Raw genomic sequence first — 21,847 nt, forward strand, 5'->3', positions numbered from 1 at the left:
AAAATTTGTTGCTACTGTAATAGCATGAGCTAATCGGGTCACTTATGCAGGGGATCATCATATGTGTTTCCTGTAAAAATCAATATAAATGTGAGTTGTAAATATCCCTACAGAAATCCTCAAATAGCAGAAACAATATTTTCAGTCATTTTCTGGAATGAATATGGCTTTTTAACCACATGTTGAGACTCTCTCCTCTTCCCAAACCCATGGAAATTGACCATCAATGATTAGTGAGGAAATGACTGCCAGCAGGACACTGTTAATTCTTGGATTATGCAACTCTCCAGTGATAGGTCACTGAAAAAAATGCAACTTCCTGCTTGTAGGAGCAAAGATCAGTTTATGTGAATTATAGCTGAAAGAGAAAATAAAATGTTTGAAAGTATGACTTTCTCTGTACATGCAACAATGTGCTTCTGTGAAAGTATAGTCTTTGTTGCCTTTTTATTCAAGGTTGTATGAGTTTTGAACCATTAAAAGAAAAAACAAGGAAATTTTTCTGATTAAAAGCTGTCTTGGGCATCCATTATCACAAAGGTGATTCCTTAAACCAACACTCCCCATCTAGGGACTGATAATTGTACAGAAACTGTAGACCCAGAATTGCAAGCGACAATTTTCAATACCTTAGTTTTAATGATGGGCAAATTGTCAGCCTCAGTATAACATAATTGTGTTCAAGAGCTCTTTCAGTGCTGTGCATCAAGGAGTTAGTCTCAGACCATGTGTATAACTACGAAAAAACTTAGAATTTTTACAGTCTTGTATGTGACAAATAATGGCTTCTATCTTGATATAATCAGCATTGGCATGTCAAAAGAATTGGTGAGGTGATAGCTTAAATTTTTCTGTTGTTATAAACCACTGAGAGAATTAATGATCTTTCGCAGCATTGCCCATTTAATCTCTGTATCCTAAAATCCTAGCCTCTTTCTATTCAGATAGAAATTACACAAATATATCAACTAACTAAGAAAGTCTTTCTAGTAAACCCTAGCAAGTGATAGATAATGCAACCCGTCTCCCGCCATCCTGAGAAAATCCAATGATCACTGTTTAACATTGTAATATGGAAATAGGATTCTTTAATACCATATATTTTTCTATTGCAACAAACAATGTCAAATTAAAAAGACTGAAACATTCTACAGCTTAAAATATCTAGTGCTAATATCAAACACACAGAACATGAGATAGATACTAAGGGAAAATTCTTATATTTCCATTATTTTTCACTGCCTACTTTATCAACAGTCTGAAGACAGCACCTTCTTACCTCAGCACACACACACACACACACACACATGCACTCATGCACAGACACACGTAGGCAGACATAATATTTTCATTTCGAGGGCTATCAACTGGGTCCCTCTGGATGAGATTGCTTATTTGGTATCAACTCATATCAAATGATATGAAATTTTGTAGCATGACCTGGTCCTCTCTGGTAACACGTGGGAAGCCCCTGAAACCTTCAGATCCCAACAGCCAATGGAATGAATTCAGACCTCAGTTTCAGGTTGAAAGGGCAGCATTAAAATGCTGTCTATATAGAAGTCTGAAGAATCAGCAGAGTACTATATTACCCTAGAAACAGGACATGTCTTGCATCAGTTCTGATTGTTGTTAGTCATGTGGCCAATGCCAATCAATGTGTCATATTGTAGTACACATGTTTTTCCAGGGGATGAGTTTAGTGCATGTCATGTACTTGTCACACAATTCTACATCTTTCTTTAGATTTTTCTAATTATATTCTCTCATGTCCCAAACTTTACAAACACTGTTTTCTGTTTCAGGGGTGAATTATTTGAATGGCTGTGTCAAGCAGAAAACCCCAGCGGTCAGTGCAGTACACTGTTGAGCCAGGAGTTTCATGCTTAAGTCATCACACTTCCTGCTGCATGCATCCTCAGAGATTTGCACAAAGGTTTTATAAGTCAAAGAAACCTCTTTTAAGTTATTGACCACTTCGGCATGACGTTCTGCGCAATGCATGCAGGTCGTGAACTGGAGACATGTTGCTGTTAGCTGTATGAGGGCCTGGAAACTTTCAGAAACTCCCAGGAGCATCTCCACAGGAGCCTGGTCTACTTTAATGCCCTTCTGGCAAGCAGACATCAGTTTTCCACTTTCAGTATATAATTTCTCCTTTATTGATGAAGTAAGTATTGCACATTCTTCCTCAATATGACTTTCTCTGGGGAATTCTTTCAGCACATTGAGTAGCTCCATGATATCGTTCTGTATCAGATGGAATCCATTCGGCATGCTATATCTTTTAGCCTTGAATTGTGACAGAATGGAGCCTTCAAGCTTTGGTGTAAGATCAGTTTTAGGAAAATCAAAGGAACAACAGGTAAGCATGGATTTCTCACTTCGCCCAGTAAATGTTGTGAGGTATTGAGAGAGGTGGTTTCCTGAATCAGGTGGGGTGGTCTTTGGTGAACACTGCTGTATGGAATATGCTAAATCTTTGCTTTCGTCATCAACATCAGTGCCCTGTGCTCTAAAACAATTCCCATATACTATCTTACAGCTACATGTGTTCTTATCACCCATTGGGAGTTGTTCATCTGTTTCCTTATCCAAGTCAGTTGTGAGGACAGCTGGAACTCTGGAGTCAACATTCAAACTGTGTTTATCTTTTATTTGTTGGAGACAGCTCAGTTTGGTGGAGGGACATTCATTTTGCTGAGTTGCAGTTGAGGATTCCTGAATGATTGAGTTGTCTACTTCATAAAGCTGCCTTGGTGTATTTGTCAGCGAAGATATTTCCTGAGGAAGGTTTCTATCTTGAGGGCAAATTATCGATGTACTGATCTCATTTATACTTGCCTCAGTCTGGTTAGAGATCTGTTCTGTTTTTGGTAAGTAATCTTTTGAACTGTCTTCTGCAGGCTCTGTGTTGAACTTAGAAATGTTAAGAGACCTCACTGCGCAAGTTTCAATCTTTGGTTCTAAGTGTGGTGATCCCAAATGTTTAACCATGCCGAATGTCTTAAAGGAGACTCGGTTTAAATTCAGAAGTAACCTGGATATGTCAAGGGAGTAAGCATCTTTGCTTCCTTTGTCTGTCTCAGATGAGTTCCTCCTGCTGGAGATTCTCTTTTCCAGTACTGAGTTTTCTGACAGTGCTGTCAGATCTCCTGTAGACCTCACAGAATATAGCTGTGAAGTTATACTGCCATCATCATTTTGGTAACATGATCCTCCTCTTTGACTATTTTTAACCACTTCTTCAGAGATGAACATATTTTCCTTGGAGTTTACTTGATATAAAGTTTGCCTGAATACAGTTCCACTTTGATCCTTGTCCATCCACTGAGCATGTTCATCTCCCATTTCTAGGACTGTGTTGTTTTTGACAATTGCTTCATCTTGCTCCTTGTCTTTCATGCTAATTGTGTTCATGGTTTGTTGTTCATCAGCGCAAGACACAGTGGTAACATTATGCATCTTATCTTCTGTTAGATTCTGTGAGTATGCATGAGCAAGCTCTAGAATTACTCCTGAAGGACTTGAACACTCCTCCACATTGGTGCAGTCAGCTCCAGGCCGTTGGGCTTTAAGAGAAAGTTTGTTTACTTTTTCTCCTACTTTAGTCTCTGTATGAGAAGCACATTCCTCTCTCATGCCTGAATCACATGGGTAACGTCTAACTGAAACTGGAGTAATGACTGGTATTGTTTCTGTGACTGACTTCGTTTCCATGGTATCTGGCTCCATTTCCATTAAATCTGATTGGACCTTTTTATTGGCACAGGTGGAAATGGATTTTAATGGACCAAGAGGCTTAGTTTCCAACAAGGCAAGTTCACTCTCGATACTTGTCAAAGAAGAAAGAGTAAGTGATCGCTGCATTTTTGTCATAAGATGTTCCTTTTCGTAACAACACATATGATCTCCATCTTTGTTTGAATGACACTGCAATTCAACTGCTTTTACATCATATACGTCATCAGATGCAAAATATCTTTTTCCTGTAGTTGTGTATTTTATTTCTTCTGCTTTACTTTTGATGCATTCAACAGATTTGATGTCCAGTCCTGTGCCATAAAGACTTGGACTTAACTGCATATTTTGTTTTGCTTCAATCCCCTTAATGTTAGCAGACTCCAACTCTACCAAGAAAACAAAATAAAATATTTAATTTGTGGATATATTGTTTATCCTTTCTCCAAACATCAAACAACAGTGACTACTCTGCTAGTTCACAGAGCAGTTTAATTTTCATCTACATGACTCTTAGCATATACATGTAATCATTGGCCTCCATTGTTAATTGATTTTCAACCTATATTTGAAATAAATTCTTGAATATACCAATAGAGCTGTACAAAGAGGAACTGTCCTATCTTAAATAAAATGAATTGAATAACGGATAAGGAGCAAAACTTCAAGTTTCTATATTCCTTTCTATTTTATAGTGAGCGTAGCAAATGTCTTTACTGTACTAGAGTTGCCCCTTGAAATGATTTATTCCAGTGATTCTAGGGGCACATTAGGGTGAATTTTTATAAGTGGATTTTTCAATGGGACAAGGATTCATTGGTTAAATGCTTGTGCCCTTGCCAGTATTGTGCCTCAATGGGAAGATATACCAAAATCACAAATGTACTCTTGTTCTGCAACCTTATCTAGAATATCATGCTGCTAAATGTCCACTATCCTGTCGATAGTTACAACACTATCTTCCTACATTAGTCTACCGTTTCAGCTCTCTTTGAGACAGTAGACTGAACGAGGGTTTGGCTGCTTGGCAACAAGGAATGTTACACGGTTAATGACAGTTTCAGCTACTCAACAACATGTCGTTTCTGTTTTTTCAATGAAAGCTATGTTGCAGTTAGGAGCCAACCACTAGTGTTCTGAGGAAATGGCACTTCTGCTTGCTCTGCTTAGGTTCAACAGGTCAAGCTTTGCTAGAATGTTGCTGTGATTCATGATGGCCGACTCCCTCCTTCACAATTTGTAGATCTAGAAGAAAGGAGGGACTGCAGATGCTGGAGATCAGAGTCGAGGGTGTAGTGCTGGAAAAATACAGCAGGTCAGGCAGCATCTGAGGAGCAGGAGAATCGACGTTTTGGGCAAAAGCCCTTCATCGAGAAATCCCAAAATGTTGATTCTCCTGCTCCGGTTATATGTCTGGGCAGCTACTCCAAAGGTTTCTAAGACCAAAATCCATCATTGCAAGGTGGGAGTTTAATGAAGCAAACAAGGTCATTTATGCTGGCAACACAGAAAAAGGTTACTAGTAAAAGTTGCCAGTTAGTCAAAAATGCCCAAATGGTTCACTAATGTTAGTGAAACTGTATCGGTCTTCGCTATTGTGTATACAATTAGCATTTCAGATGCAGCTACAAGTCATAAAATGAAAAGATGGGAAGCTATTTACAATTAGCAAAGAAGTGGTATTGAGTAATTTGTTGGAGATGCAGCCTGCCATGTGCCCAGGTTCTGGTGGACTTTATTCAAGAATCTTAAAAGAAATGACTAGTCAGAATGCGATGCAGGAAAATGTAAAATAACCATTTGTAAGTAACTTCCAACTATCAGATCTTTAAAATTACAATTAATAAATCCCAGGATCATGTTTGAATACATTAGTGTCTCTAATTTCGATGTTCGTAATTCGGGGACCTCCCTTCCCCCCCGCCCCCCACAGTGAGATAGTTGTTGCCTTAGTTTTAATTATCTAAATTTCCTGAGATTCAGGAAAAATTCTATTAAACTGGAAGACAATGAATGTAATTTCTTTACTCAAATGGGAGGAGGGCAGGAAGCAGGGAATGACAGGCTGAACATCTGCATAGGGAAAATGTCAGAAGTTATTATTAAAGAAGTTATAGCAGGCCACTTGGATAAACTCTCAATAATCAGGTAGTATCAACGTGGTTTTGTGAATGGGAAATCACATTTAACCAATCTATTAGAGTTCTTTGAGGAAGGAACATGTCCCATGGATAAAAGAGAACTGATGAATGGATTGTATTTCGATTTCCTGAAGGATAAGTGCCTGACAAGACCACAACTCAGAATATCAATAGTACTGCGGATATTTATAGTCCTTATTTCCAAAACCTGTGTTTTTTAAAAAAGACTACAATTACTGAGATAAAATGACGGCAGATATAAATTTAAAGATTGACTGACTAAGGTTTAGTGTGGGATTGATGGAATATAACAGCGAAAGGAATAAAACAACAGACTGAACTGTGATCTCTTGTGAGTATGACGATAATGGGAGGAGCTGGTGAGCTCCTGCTCAAAACTAAGTCACTCATGCAAATTACAGACACGTTTTGTATTTTTCCCTGAAAATAATGTACAAGGACAGGAATGAAATAGCCAGCTTCAACTCTACAGTAGTGGACTAGTGGTACTGAAGGCCTTTCTGTGGACCAGCATTCAGGCATTAGTGGGCTGTGAGGGTCACAACTGAAGAACTATGCCATTGTCACCCTTGTTGCTTGTAAAGGAATTTTCTTACTCGAAATGCTCCAAGTCAGCTAACAGAACAATGAAACAGAGATCCCTCTCTGTTGCAAACTGCTTAAAAAAGAAATCAGGACAAGTGAGCTTTAATCAGCCTGCAAATGCACAATTCTCAAAAAAAATATTCAATTACCAATATCAACATTACCAGGAACAACATTCAACTATCTGCTCTTCATAAACAATGCTAGAACAACGTTTTCTTAATTATCATTCTTTTATTACACTGTAATTTATACACCACTATTGTCTTGAAGTGTCAGGAATTACTGTGCTGTCTTACATGTTTTGCACTTCATATGCCGCCTTGTTTATGATCATGTAGTTTGCATCATTTCTTGAGGCACTCCACTGGCCACAGACCTCCAGTCTGAAAAACAACCCTCCACCACCACCCTCTTGTCTTCTACCTTTGAGCCAGTTCTGTATCCAAATGGCTAGTTTTCCCTGTATTCCATGAGATCTAACCTTGCTAACCAGTCTCCCATGGGGAACGTTGTCGAATGCCTTACTGAAGTCCATATAGATCACATCTACCGCTCTGCCCTCATCAATCCTCTTTGTTACTTCTTCAAAAACCTCAATCAAGTTTGTGAGGCATGATTTCCCACGCACAAAGCCATGTTGACTATCCCTAATCAGTCCTTGCCTTTCCAAATGCATGTAAATCCTGTCCCTCAGGATTCCATCCAACAACATGCCCACCACCAATGTCAGGCTCACTTGTCTATAGTTCCCTGGCTTGTCCTTACCGCTTTTCTTAAACAGTGGCACCACGTTTGCCAATCTTCAGTCTTCTGGCACCTCACTTGTGACTATCAATGAAAGAAATATCTTAGCTAGAGGCCCAGCAATCACTTCCCTAGCTTTCCACAGAGGTCGAGGGTACACCTGATCAGGTCCTGGGGACTTATCCACTTTTATGCATTTAAGACATCCAGCACCTCCTCCTCTGTACAATGGATGTTTTTTTCAAGATGTCACCACCTATTTCCCCACATTCTATATCTTCCATGTGCTTCTCCACAGTAAACACTGATGCAAAATACTCATTTAGTATCTCCCCCATCTCCTGTGGTTCCACACATAGGGCTGTCTTGCTGATCTTTGAGGGATCCTATTCTCTCCCTAGTCACCCTTTTGTCCTTAACATATTTATAAAATCCCTTTATTCTCCTCAGTTTCCTTATCCTTATACTCCAATCACCTTGCAAAAAAGTAAAAGAGCCTTTACTTTAATTGTTGCTGTACCTGCATGATAACTTTCTGAGTTCCATGCACCAGTACACCCAAGTCTCTCTATACACGAATATTCAAACATTTTATAGATTTACTTTGCCATTCTTATTACCAAAGTGAATAATTTCTCACCCACACAGAATCACAGAATTGTCATGGTACAGATGGATACCCAATTGGCCCATTGAGTCTGTACTGGATGTCTGAGCTTTTTTATCCTAGTGTCAGACTCCTGCGTATTCTCCATAACTCCGCACATTTGTTTTCAATTTAAATAATTGTTCAATGCCCTCTCGAACGTTTTAATTCACCTTCCCTCCATCACACTTCCAGGCAGTGCATTCCAGATCCTAACTATGTGCTGCATGAATTTAATTTTTCTCACTTTGCATTTGCTTTTTTTGCAAAATGCCTTAAAGGTGTACCCTCTGGTTCTCAATCCCTTTAAGAGCAGGCACAAGTTTCTCCCTGTCTATTCTGTACAGACCACTCACAATTTCCAAAACTTCTATCAAATCTCCCATCAGCCTTCTCCTCTCCAGCAAAACAGTCCCAACCTCTCGGATCTATCTTCACAGCTGAAATTTCTCATCGCTGAAACTATTCTCATGGGCCTTTCTGTACTCTGTCCAATGCATTCACATCCTTCTAAAGGTGTGGCACCCAGAACTGTATGCCATCCTCCAACTGAGATATAACCAGTGTCCTGTATAGGTTCAGAATAGCCTCCCTGCTCTTGACCCCATGTCCATATTAATGAAGACCCGAGTACTGCATACTTTATTAACAGCTCTTTCTACTTGTCATGGCACCATTAATGAATTATGCAGACAATCAACTGGTTCTTTCTGCTCCTGCAGACATTAAAAATTGTATCCCTTATAGAATCACAGAGTCATAGAGATGTACAGCACGGAAACAGACCCTTTGGTCCAACTCGTTCATGCCAACCAGATATCCCAGATAACACAATCATTCTACAACTTCTTCTGGCAGCTCATTCTATACATGTACCACCCTCTGGGTGAAATAGTTGTCCCTTAGGTCTCTTTTATATCTTTCCCCTCTCATCCTAAACCCATGCCCTCTAGTTCTGGACTCTCCCAACAGGGAAAAAACTTTGTCTATTTATCCTATCCATGCCCCTCATGATTTTGTAAACCTCTATAAGGTCACCCCTCAGCCTTCACTGCTCCAGGGAAAACAACCTCTCCCTGTAGCTCAAATCCTCCAACCTTGGCAACATTCTTGTAAATCATTTCTGAACCCTTTCAAATTTCACCACATCTTTCCGATAGGAAGGAGATCTTATATTGTCTGCCCATTTCTTTCCTACCAAACTGCACCACCCACACTTTTCTACAATGAATTTACCTGCCCCAAATGCCCACATCACTAAGTTGTCAATGTTTTCTGAACCGTCTTCTTACATTTATAATTCTTCTGAATTTTGTGACATCTGCAAGCTTTGAAACTTTCTCCTGCAACAAAAATCCCTAGTATCAACCATAGGGAACACTATTGTAAACCTCACTCTAGCTGAAAAATACCCATCAGCCATTACTCTGTTTCCTGTCGCTCAACCAAGAATAAAATGGACAGCAGTAATCACATCCTCAAGAAGCTTTAATAAATTAAGTAAACCATTTCCTTTTCATAAAACCATGTTGGTGCTGTCTTATTCTTTTATATTGTTCTAAGTGCATTATTAAGACTTCCATAATGATAGTTTCCAACATTTTCTCAGCCACTGTTGTCAGGATAACTACCATTTCATTCCCTGTTCTCCCTCTCCCTTCTTTCTTGAAGAGCAATGTTACATTTACCTATTTCTAATATGCTGGACTGGTGTTTTTAACATGGAATTTTGCAAAATCATAACTATTGCATCCACTATCTCTACAGCTACCTCTTTTGGAACCCCAGGATGTAGATCATCAGAGTTTAGGATTTGTTAGCTTTTAGTCTCTTGAGGTTCTCTAATACATTTCCCCCACTAATATTAATCACTTTTACATTCCTCACCCTTATTAACTCCTTGATTAATCAACAGTTCTCTTATATATTTGTGTATTCTACTGTGAAGATGGGTACAAATAATAATTTCTCCTGTCTCTTCCTCCAAGGGACCAACATTTATTTTAGCCACCCTCTTCCTTTCTTCACAAATTTAAAAACTTTTCAGATTTTCTTTTAAATTCCTGGTTAGTTCATTCTATTCTTTTTATACTTCTTGCCTGGCTTTTGATCACTCAGTGTTTTTTTCTAAACACTCCCAAATCTCAGCCTTTCAACTATTCTTTACAACCTTATAACCTTATCCCATTCACTGATCAACTACTACCATTGGTCTCCTTTTTACTATCAATGATGTGGAGGTGCCAGTGTTGGACTGGGGTGGACAAAGTTAAAAATCACACATCACCAGGTTGTAGTCCAACAGGTTTATTTGGAAGCACTAGCTTTCAGAGTACTGCTCCTTCATCAGGTAGTTGTGATGAACCATTTGGAAACTATTGCTTCCAAATAAACCTGTTGGACTTCAACATGCTGTTGTGTGATTTTTAACTTTTACTCTCAACTCTCTTTTCAAAGACATGACTGAATCTTCCTCCACCACCACCAACTACATATTAAGGTTTTTCTATGTTCTCTTTTGTTACTTCACCAGTCATTTTAAATTTGAGTCCTCAGGTTCTCCATCTCTCCTCTGATTGTTTTTGTATCTGCTCTGTCTAGATCGCTCATCCTTTCAACGTCACTTCTCGAAGGTGAACAGTCTCACTTGTACAATTCTGCTGATCAAATTTGAATCCATTATCCCTGAGACCAATCTTGTAAATCTTTCCTGCACCCTTCATCTCTTGAAAGCCATGATTACATCTATTTCCACCACACCTTCAGGTAACACATTCTGGATCAAACACACTCACCATGTAAAAATATTAAATGCATTACATGTCATCTGCCACATGTCTGTCCATTTCACAGCCATTTCATATCCTCTTAAAGCTTACACTGATGTCTAAAATTTGTCAAGAAAAACAGTGATCCTATTTTTTAACCATGGGAAACATCACTGAACACCTTCTCCCTCCAGTCCAAAAACAATTACTACTACCCATTTAGAGCCCCTCAGACATTTCATTTTTATGTATTCCAAGGTTTTCAAATTTGATAGCAAACCTACTTTGGGATACCTTATCAAACACTTTATATACATTACATTAACTGCATTACCCTCAACAACCCTCTTTATTGCCTCTTATACAAGTTATGTAAAAATTATCTGCCTTTAAACACACTGAATAGGCTGGGGCTATTTTCTCTGGAGCATCAGGCTGAGGGTGACGTTATCGAAATTTATAAAATCATGATGGGCATGGATAGGTAAACAGACAAGAATTTTCCCCTGGGTTATAGAGTCCAAAACTAGAGGGCAGAGGCTTAAAGTGAGAGGGGAAAGATATAAAAGGGACCTACTGGGCAATTTTGTCATGCAGAGGGTGGTATGTGTATGGAAGAAGCTGCCACAGGAAGTGGTGGAGGCTGGTACAATTGTAAGGCGTCTGGATTGGTATATGAATAAAAAGGGTTTAGAGGGATATGGGCCAAATGCTGGCAAATGGGACTAGATTAATTTAGGATATCTGGTTGGCATGGACAAGTTGGACTGAACAGTCTGTTTCCATGCTGTATATCTCTATGACTCTAAAGTGATGCTTGCTTTACATAACTAACTTACACTTATCCTAATACTGTTAATTCTGTCCCAGATTATCATTTTGAAAAACTTTCCCACCACCAAAGTCAAACTGTCTCTCCATTAGGGAACAGTTGTTCTTATCCCCTTTTGTGATGATCAAGGGCTGTTCTGGATTTTGGTTTTGGAAACTAAGCAGGGCAGATTCAAGAAGTATCAGCAGGAATGTATTTCCATAATAGTGACCAGGATTTCACTAAACTGGTCTGGAAAATGATCAAAGACATACCAAGGGTAAAAACTTTTAATTTGGAGAAAGAAGTTTTAGTGAATTCTTCTATTTTTAGTGAAGTATAATTTTCTTAAATTGCTTTGTCTGTTTATTTCTTTAGAAACGGAATGACTTTACCAGGGATTAATTGTCTCGAGATTTGAAGCTTTATAATTCTCAGATATGCAAATTACTTAAAATTGACTTTTTCAAATGAGCTCAACAATGGGACTAAATTGAATTCATAACTGAAGATGCAATGTTTAACTTGTGAAGACATCAATAATTTCATCATTGCCTGTTTAATTCAGATTCTTCACATCACTGGAACTCAGTACCTGTTCCTCATGTGACATCACTAGTCGGGTATATAAAGGTGCATTGGTAACATGTAATAAGCGAATCAAAATAAACACAGAAAATATTTTAATTATTCATCATTCTTAAGTATGTTTGAAAATGTGTTCAAATATATTTTGGATTTCATTTAATTTGTTGTATGGAGTAAGTGGAAGTAAATGGAAACCTGATTGTCATCTGTCAGACCTACCTGCTTCAGTTCCACTGAATTTGATGTCACCTGAACATTCCACATCAGTAAACTTTTCAGCTGCATCGAAAAATTCGTCATCAGAGCTGCTGTCCTGAAAGCCAGGGGGAGGAGCCAGAATCGGGATAGTGAGGACCTCACTGGATAGGTTCCCATCAATAGCTGGTTCCTCTGGAAAAGGAATTGGTGGTAACTCAGTGAGCAGGCCACGACTTGTCACATTCCAAGACTTGTCCCCTTGTGCATAACTCTCACCCTCGTTTCTGGGGCACTGGTTGCAAAGTTCTGCAGTGCATGGGTTCTCACTTTGGCTGAGGTCAGGAATAGAGCAAACCACCTTTATATCACTTGCAATGTATTTAGAAAGGGTCGGAGTAGAGGCTAAGGAGTCTGCTGAAGGTTGTTCAAGACTGTCTTTTGATTCCATGGTACAGTGCTTCTTTGTAACTGGCTCACCATCACTCTCTTCAGCGATAGAATCTTTGTCATCATCTTCTGAAATCTCACCATGTGAGTGTGGACCTGAAGTGCTGCTCATTGAAGTCTCCGTTTGCAGTTCGTCCATAGAGTCGGCAGAACAGCTTCTTTCACAAAAGTCTCCTCCCTGACTTGTTGTTTCATCATTCAGATCAGACACATCCCCTGTGCTGCAACTGGTCTCTTCCTGGATATCCTCCCGTAAGCAGTCACTGTCTGTAGCTTCACTTTCCGAGTTCTCGATGTCCTCATTTTCTTCAGTCAGAGGCTGTATGAATCCATTCCTCATTTTGTGGAGCTCTATAGACAAGTCTAATGATGACTCAATGTCTGATGATGACTCTGAATCACTTAATCCTCGGGCTTCGTCACCTGCACAGTAAAATAAGGTACATCTAAGGTCAGATGAAGGAACCATCTAATATTTCTTTAAAAACTGAATTCTGCCATCTTAAAATGCCCTCCTGGCAATTAGTAATGGGCAATAAATGACATCCCATTAATGAATAAAAAAAATTATAAAAACTTCAATGATTAACTTCTATGCTCTTCCTTTCTGTTTAGGTTATTTATTTTGCTTGAAAATGTTTGTTTGGATAAGTTTCTTCACGTAAACAGGGTATTACTGTCTGCAAGGAGTTAGTTGAAGGAAATACCTGGGGTGGAGTCTTTAACTGTTAAAGCTTCAATATTGAAGTCATACCAATTGTACATGTTCATTCAGCTTCAGGACACCACTCAAATACAGTGCCAGGCTATTACTCACGATGTAAAAAGAAAAGTAGTAACTTTTACAGTAAATAAAATTTGATATCCTATTTCTTGATCAATATTTCTGATTGAGACATTCCTTGCATAAGCTTTCAAGACTTTCTAGATCCTATGGATACATATAATAAAATGTAAGTTCCTACATTCTGGAATTTTAACAAGACTTATCAGCAACTGTAACTCACCTAATTGGCATAAAGTCAGAGTGAGCAATGCCATTGGAAAATGTGAGTTGTGTCTGAACTCTCTCTCAGATTGCTGCTACTGATATCATTCTGAGAGGGAAACATGTTTAAACTGACATGAGTTTATTTTCTATCATAACTTCATTGCAAAGAGTCACTGTCTGAAAGTGATGCCAATAATCACAAACCTCGCTAATGCTCCACAGAACTGATCAGTCTAATGGAAGGATTGGCATGGACATGAAAATTGTTACCATCCCTTAGGTACAATACCCACAGGAGCTGAACAGTCCGTTAACCTCGATTTCTAATAATCTGCACACATCTCAAAGGGTCGGAGAGAAGAGTCCTCCTGTCCTTTACACTGTGTTTTTTCATATATTAATTCATATGATGACGGCATTGCTGGATGACCAACATTTATTGCCCATCCCCAATTGCCCTTGAGAGGATGGTGGGTGAGTTGCCGTTTATCTTTACTAATTGTGTGGATGATATGTCATAGCAGGAAATGTACACTGAGAAAAGAATCTGAGCCTTTACATTCAGGAAATTGACTGAACTGAAAGCGAAGAGAAAAAGTAGGGCTTTATGTAAGCACATACTACTTGGGAACAGATGTGAGTTACTTGGACAATGAAGCCTTCTCTGCCAATCAATACAACCATAACTAATCTATCTGTGTTTCAAATTCCATTTCCCCACTTCCATGTGATAACCTTTCATTCTCCTGCTTAACAAATATTTATCTACTTTTGCCTTAAAAAGGATTTAATGACCGCAGCCCCCACCAACCATCTGAAAGAAAAGCACACATCTCTGCTCTAAAAGGTTGTATTCTTTTAAAAACTGTGACCCCTAATTTTTGATTCACCCACAAGAGGAGACTTTATTTCCATTTCCAACTTGTCAAGGATTGCACTTCTAAACGCCAAAGGAAACAAGGCAGTCTGCCCAACCTTTTCTCATAAGACAACTTACACATTCCAGGTATCAATCTCAGAAAGCTCCTCTGAACTGTTTTAAAAACATTTATGGTCTTCCATAATCGAGAAGACCAAAACTACATGAAATATTAGACCTGTACTGTCATCAATTCCCTGGATAATTGAAGCAAAACACCTTTATGTTTACATTCCATTAGCCTTCATAATTATGTGCTGCACATGCAAACTAATGTTTTGTGAATCATGCACTATCACATATAGATATCTCTGCTCCTTGAAATGGTGCAGTTGTTCTTACTTTAAGTAATACTCTGCTTTTTTTCATTCTGCCTGCAAACTAAATAATTTTTCCACATTATACTACATTGGCCTAACTTTTGGGCGGGGGAAAAACAATGACTGCAGATGCTGGAAACCAGATTCTAAGATTAGAGTGGCGCTGGAAAAGCACAGCAGTTCAGGCAGCAACCAAGGAGCGGGAAAATCGATGTTTCGAGCAAAAGCCCTTCATCAGGAATAGAGCTTTTTGTTTCAGGATGTGGTTGAAGAGCTTCAGGGCAGAGGAAATGACCTGGGAGTTGCAGAGGGAGAGGGACTTCCTGAAATTCTTGCAGAGAGAGGAGGAAAACTTCTTCAAGGCAGGCATCCTTGCAGAGGATTCGCAGTAGGGTTAAATTCAACAAGGTAAAAACAATGACTGCAGATGCTGAAAACCAGATTCTAGATTAGAGTGATGCTGGAAAAGCACAACAGTTCAGGCAGCATCCAAGGAGCAGGAAATTTTGCCCAAAATGTCGATTTTCCTGCTCCTTGAATACTGCCTGAACTGCTGTGATTTTCCAGCACCACTCTAATCTAGAATCTAATTTTTGGGCACTCATTCAATTGATTGACACCCATCTGAAAACTCCTTATGTCCTCTTCACAACATACTTCCCCACCCATCTTTGAGTCATCTGCAAATTTAGCTGCCATGGCTTTCCTCCCCATATCTAAATCATTGTTATAAATGCTGAGGCCCCAACACAGATTCTTCTGGGACTCATCATCCTGCCAATCAGAAAGAGAGCTTTTTCAAACACATTCTCTCTTTCTGTCAGCCGGTCAATCTTCTAGATATTTTTAATTAACCTGTTCAGTGATGTTATTACACATCTCTGGATCAGATGGGACTTGAACCCAGCCAATCTTCTATCCATTCAAATAAGTGAATATTTGGGTCCTATTTGGTGCAATTATCTTTTATGTGGCACATCAAATCCCACTGAAAACCCAAGTATAGTATCTCTACAGGTTCCATTATCCAAAGCATAGGCTAACCCTTCAAAGATTGACATAAATTGATTAAGCATGATTTCCCTTTCACAGAATAATGCTGATTCTTCCCAAATAGCTAGAGTTGTGTCCAGCTATAAGCTCTTCAATAATTATTCCAACACTCACCCTGTGACAAGCCAATAGTTTCCTCTTTCCCTCCCTTCTTGAATAATGACATAACATTTGCTACATTTCAATCCAATAGAACCTTATCCAAATCTATGAAACTTTGGAAAATCAACATCAATGCTTCGACTTTCACATTGGTCCCTCTGTTTAAGAACCCAGGATGAAGTCCAAATGGGTCTGAAAGCCTGTCAGCCCAGAGGTCTACCTGTTGGCTTCATCACACTTCCCTCTTAATTGTAATTTCACCAGGTTTCTCTCTCCCTTCGATTTACAGCTATTACTAGAGTGTTTTTGTATTTTCTATAGTGAAGACAGAAGCAAATATTTGTTTAATTCAACTGCCATTTATTTATTATATATTAATTTCTCCCCATTCTCACTATCAAGAGGATCACTCACCTTACTTAATCTTTTCCTTTCTAAATACTAGTAAAAACTCATTATCTGTTCTTCCTTTTCTAGTTAGCATCCTCTCATACTCTAATTTCTTTCCCTTGATTAATCTTGTTGTCATTCTATGCCATTCCTTATCTTCTGTCCAATATCTGATCTGCTAATCATATTATACTTCTTCCTTAATCTCAGTACCTTCCTTAAATTCTTATGTTGGCCATAGATGGTTTGTTCTTCCTTTGCAACTTCTTTTTTACAGTAGGAATATATTTACTCTTAAATATACTTATTTTGAAATATCCCTTAAATATCTACCTTTACTTCTATATCAGTCTATTCCTGAACTTAGTGTCTCAGTTCATCTTAGGTGTGCAGTTTTCGAGCATACATAATTGCCCTTTTTAAATTGTAAAATACTAGTCTCAGACCCACTCATCTCCCTTTAAAGCTGGATAGGAGATTCAATCTACCTAGAGATGCCTCTTCTCTGTGGCCAATAATTAATCTTGTCATGTTGCACTACACCAAGTCTGGTACAACAGACCAAGATACCAGGAGAAACCTCTTCCCTTTTTTCCAAATCGTACACAGAATTATCTAAGCATTCCCAAGTCTTAATGTTCAGCATCCAGTCAGTGAGAGAGTCTTCAAGTGTTACTTGAAACTGCAACTTTCACACAGGATGTAAAGGTTGCCACTTAACAAAAGCTGACATTAACCAAGGATTCAATCAGTCTCTATATTCAGAACATCCCTGTCTGATTTGGAGTGTTAACAAATGGCAGAGAAAACATAGTTCTGCCTGGGGGTGGTGACAATAGAAACAAAATTCACATTTGGAAGTTTGCTTTCAAAGATCAAAGAAAACTTACAGCCCAGGAACAGGCCCTTCGGCCCTCCAAGCCTGAGCCGATCCAAATCCACTGTCTAAATCTATCGCCCAATTCCTAAGCATTTGTATCCCTCTGCTCCCCACCTACTCATACATCTGTCCAGATGCACCTTAAATTAATCTACCGTGTCTGTCTCTACTACCTCTGCATTCCAGGCATCTATCACTCTCTGTGTTTCTTGGGCAAAAGTATGGCAGGAATAAAACTGGGATTCTTATTGTTTAAAAAAATGACTAATGTATTACCTTCTTCAGTTGTCTGACTTTGATAGTTGCTAGGCCAGATGAATATGGAGTCTGTTGAGTTCACATATAGCCTATGATATCCAGCAATCAAACACACAAGGTCTTTAGCATGATGAGCTTCCAGTAACAATGTCAGGGACTGTAAATAAAAACAGAGTCAGTAATTAAACTTTTCCACTAACAGACCTAACCTGAAAATGATATCAACTCACTCATTTTAAAGATTTTGCTCAACATTAGCTTCCTTGAATTTGCTGGGAGCAGTGTTTTCCCTCATTTGTTTTCCTTCCAATCTATAGCGTGAAAATGTTGTACAATGCTGAAATTGCGAGTTGATAAGTGAGGGCAACAGGGAATCTGAGATCTGGGCAAATATTGGATAAAACAATCTATTTCTTTAACCACGAAATTCAAGGATTGAGAAAGAAGCAGGAACAATAGAGAAGGCAGGTGAATTAGTTAAATTGGGCTCAGAAAGAGAAACAAAGAATAAGAAAAATTGTTTGGATACAGACAAAAAAAAAGAGAGAAAGGAGAAGTGAAAGCAAATGTAAAAGGTTGCAAATTTCTAACAACATTTATTACAGTTTGGAATAATATCTGGGGTTTGATTTATTCCTCTTCTGAATGGGAGAGGTGGATTGTGTTATGAAAACCTAAACTTCATCATTAAAAATGTCTTGGTGTTGTCAAGTACTAACTATTACCAACTTCCTGAAAGGAAACTTTGCATTTATATAGCATATTTCAGAGCCACTAGACATCACTTTACAAACATGGATTATCTTTCAGATACCGTCTGAAAGGAGTGGGGTGAGTTCAATTAATCATTAATATTTAAATGCAACAATTTCTTATAACTTTCAGGCAAATTTGTCACAGAGAAATGGGGCGCATTCAAGAAGGAAATATGGAGAGTACAGGGCCAACATGGTCCAATAAAGGAAGGGGTGAGACCATTAAATCCTGTGAGCCCTAGATATCTAAAGATACACAGCAATGGATTTAAAGAATAAAGAGATACTTATGGCAGATATCCAGGGCTGAAAACAGCTGAAATCCTAGAGGAGTACAGAATGTTCAAGAGGGAACTTAAAATGGAGAATAGGAGACCAAATAGGTGACATGAAAGGATACTAAAATTAAAATAGAAGGAAATCCTAAACTGGTTTACAGTTAGGGTAAAAGAGTAGTGCCATTGGGACTACAGCAGTAATTTGTGCAGGGAGTCAGGGGATGTAGGTAGGATTCCAAAAGAATACTATGAGACAGTACTCACTTGTGAAATGGACAATATGCATACAGAAAACAGGGAGAAGGTCTGTGATACAATTAAAGAAATTATCATTGACAGAGAGAGCTCTGAGTGGTCTGGCTTAGAATTCGATAAATGTCCAGGGCTGGATGAAATATATCCCAGGTTGGTGAGTGAGGCAGGGACAAAATCAGGGACATTGCAATAATTTTCTAAACCTGTCTGGCCCAGGAGAAGAGTCAGAGGACTTGAGGACAGCCAGTGTAGTACTGTTATTCAAAAAGGAGCAAAGGATAAACCAGGAGCTAGAAGCCAGTCAGTCTTACCTCGTGGTGGAGAAATTGCTTGAATGATTCTGAGGAACAGAATTAATTTGTAATTGGAGAGGCAGGAATTATGACTCGAAGAGACTGCCTTCCTCTGGTCTGCAGTGGCCTAGTCACTGCTGCCTTTGGAAATTATTCCAGTGTCAGCAGATTAGTGTCACTGGCATTCTGGGAAAACAGGCAAGACGGGCTGGCAGACAGGCAGAAATCCCATCTTTCCTTGGTAAATGTCCTTGGTACTTCCTCCCTTTCCTTCACTTCACTTTGCTGGGCTTGATCAGATTGGCCTGGCCTGGCTGGAAATATGCAGAGGCCTCCCTAGCTCAGGCCCGAGTTAAATTGCAGTCAGGTCTCTTCATGTTGGGATCATGGAGGTGCCAGTGCGGGTAAGTACTAAAGGCATCTGCTGTCTGATTGACAGTGAGCAAAGGTAAGAGTCACTCCCAAGTAACTTCATTGCAAAACATTAGCAAACTGAGGATAGGAATAATTGCTAAACAACTGTTAATGCAGCACAGGTCACAGCATCAAGGATTTGACCAGACAACAACCTGTATTATAAAATGTACCAAGCCCTTGTCCAAGCAAGCAATTAGCATCAATAGCCTTTACCTTCACATCCACCAGGTAGATGTTCACCATGCTGACCTTCTCACACTCAAAGGTCAATTCCAACTTCCGGATGTTGTTGAAGTTTGTTAACTGGTTTATAATATTGAGTTTGCTGTTAATAACTTGGCTGATACCATACTTGGCTCCGACCAACAATGTGATAAATGATTCTCTGTCCTGCAGCTGAAGAAGTTGCATTTCATTAGAAACTTATTAAAAAAAGTCAAGTTTAAAAAAATGAGCCGGGTTTCTGTTTCTCCCTACGTACCAGAAGGGTTGCGTTAAAGGTCTTCCCTCCATATGCTCGAAGATCACTCAGTATGTTCAGGTAATTCAGCCGGACTTGTGCCGTGGATATCAGTTGCTTCAAACAGAATGAGTGTATTTTAATATACTGGCATGGAAAGTTATTTTAATGAAAAGATGTCCCCAGCAGCGTTGCACTTTTGGCAACATTTATCAAAAATGGTCAAAGACTTTCAATGGAAAATAATGGGAATCCCGCCTGGAATTTTCTAACTAGTGATTCAGTACAATGACAGCAAACACCTATCAGCAAATCAAGTTAACCCTGTGATTACATCCTCTTTAAACTCAATCTTGCATGTTAATAAAGACCCTACAATAATTCTCTCCTTCAATGCATAAAACATGATTTTCAGCATTTCCTTCCCAGACATAATTAGATTACTTACAGTGTGGAAACAGGCCCTTCGGCCCAACAAGTCCACACCGCCCCGCCGAAGCGTACCCACCCATACCCCTACATCTACACTTTACCTAACACTACGGGCAATTTAGCATGGCCAATTCACCTAAGCTGGGCTGTGGGAGGAAACCGGAGCAAACCCACGCAGACACAAGGAGAATGTGCAAACTCCACACAGTCAGTCGCCTGGGGCGGGAATTGAACCCGGGTCTCTGGCACTGTGAGGCAGCAGTGCTAACCTCTGTGCCACCGTGCCGCCCACAATAGTTCTGAATTTTCAGATGTCTAGTTAATTTGCCATCTTCACATTTTGATTCCATTATTTACCAAACTAATCCAGTTGAGTTTATTATCATAAAACAACGAGGCACACTTCCTCTGATTTGAAAGAAATTAATGGAAAATCCATGTGATGAATACATTTTATCCTTTATCTTTGTTGCATGGATTTAAATAATTGCTTTACAAAAAAAAGTTTTAATATCAAATAACCAATGTATATTCATGAAGCTCAATTTATCAAAGATATTCTTTATATTGTGAACAGTTGGTTTTCCTCCCTAAAATGTAATGTCTGCAGTTAACACTGGGGATCACAAAGTGGCTGATAGATAATGATGAGCAATTTCAGGGGCTGATCAACTTCAATCTTTCATACACAAAAATATTGAAATGCTTAACTGGGCTTACAATATGAGAAGATTTAATTAAAACTTTTGACCTAATTATAAAATATGCATCTTTGAAACTGCAATTCCCAAGAAAGCAATTTTGTTTAAAGCACTCTTTACAAACAAGCTTCAACTTAATAGTGCTGGTTACAGTGGAATTTCCTACATCACTTCACAGCTGAGTAGGGGGATGTCTAAAGAGGGGCAGCAGAGGTAGAAGCAGTGGAGGAAAATACACAACTGAAGTCTCTTATTGAGGAATACAGCAGCAGAAAAGACAAACACATGACGAGGTTAAAAGGATATGGACTTGGAGGTCAAGTAGGAAAAGTTTCCTAGAGATGTATGAGACCATACAGGGATTGTAAAAGTGTTATTAAAATGCAGTATATGGAAAAAAAAATCGAAGGGTGATTCAGGATAATGGATAATTCTGCACTGGTGCTAAGATTATCTTGAAGCACTTAGGATGAGAAGTAACTTACAGGCACGCATTAATGGTTGGCTGACTGATAGAGGAGGTGATAGCCTAGTGGTGTTATTGCTGTTTTGTTAATCCAGAGACCCAGATAATGCCCTGTGAACCATTTGAATCCTGCCATGGAAAATGGTGAAATTTTAATTCAATAAATATCTGGAATTAAAGAGTC

General features: G+C 38.9%; 1 protein-coding gene across 1 annotated transcript in view; it reads right to left on the bottom strand.

The window, feature by feature from the left end:
• Positions 1 to 1,071: 1,071 nt before the first annotated feature.
• Positions 1,072 to 21,847, bottom strand: part of LOC140492536 (FERM and PDZ domain-containing protein 1-like) — a 49,829-nt gene continuing 29,053 nt past the window's right edge. The window contains exons 11-15 of the mRNA XM_072591473.1: positions 20,086 to 20,181; positions 19,818 to 20,000; positions 17,625 to 17,763; positions 12,268 to 13,116; positions 1,072 to 4,130 (exon numbers count right to left, since the gene is read on the bottom strand). Coding sequence (XP_072447574.1) covers positions 1,813 to 4,130; positions 12,268 to 13,116; positions 17,625 to 17,763; positions 19,818 to 20,000; positions 20,086 to 20,181 — 3,585 coding nt within the window. The 3' untranslated portion in view covers positions 1,072 to 1,812. The remainder of the gene's footprint in view (positions 4,131 to 12,267; positions 13,117 to 17,624; positions 17,764 to 19,817; positions 20,001 to 20,085; positions 20,182 to 21,847) is intronic.

This window comes from Chiloscyllium punctatum, chromosome 2 (assembly GCF_047496795.1).
Source record: "Chiloscyllium punctatum isolate Juve2018m chromosome 2, sChiPun1.3, whole genome shotgun sequence".
NCBI classification, from domain to species: Eukaryota; Metazoa; Chordata; class Chondrichthyes; order Orectolobiformes; family Hemiscylliidae; genus Chiloscyllium; species Chiloscyllium punctatum.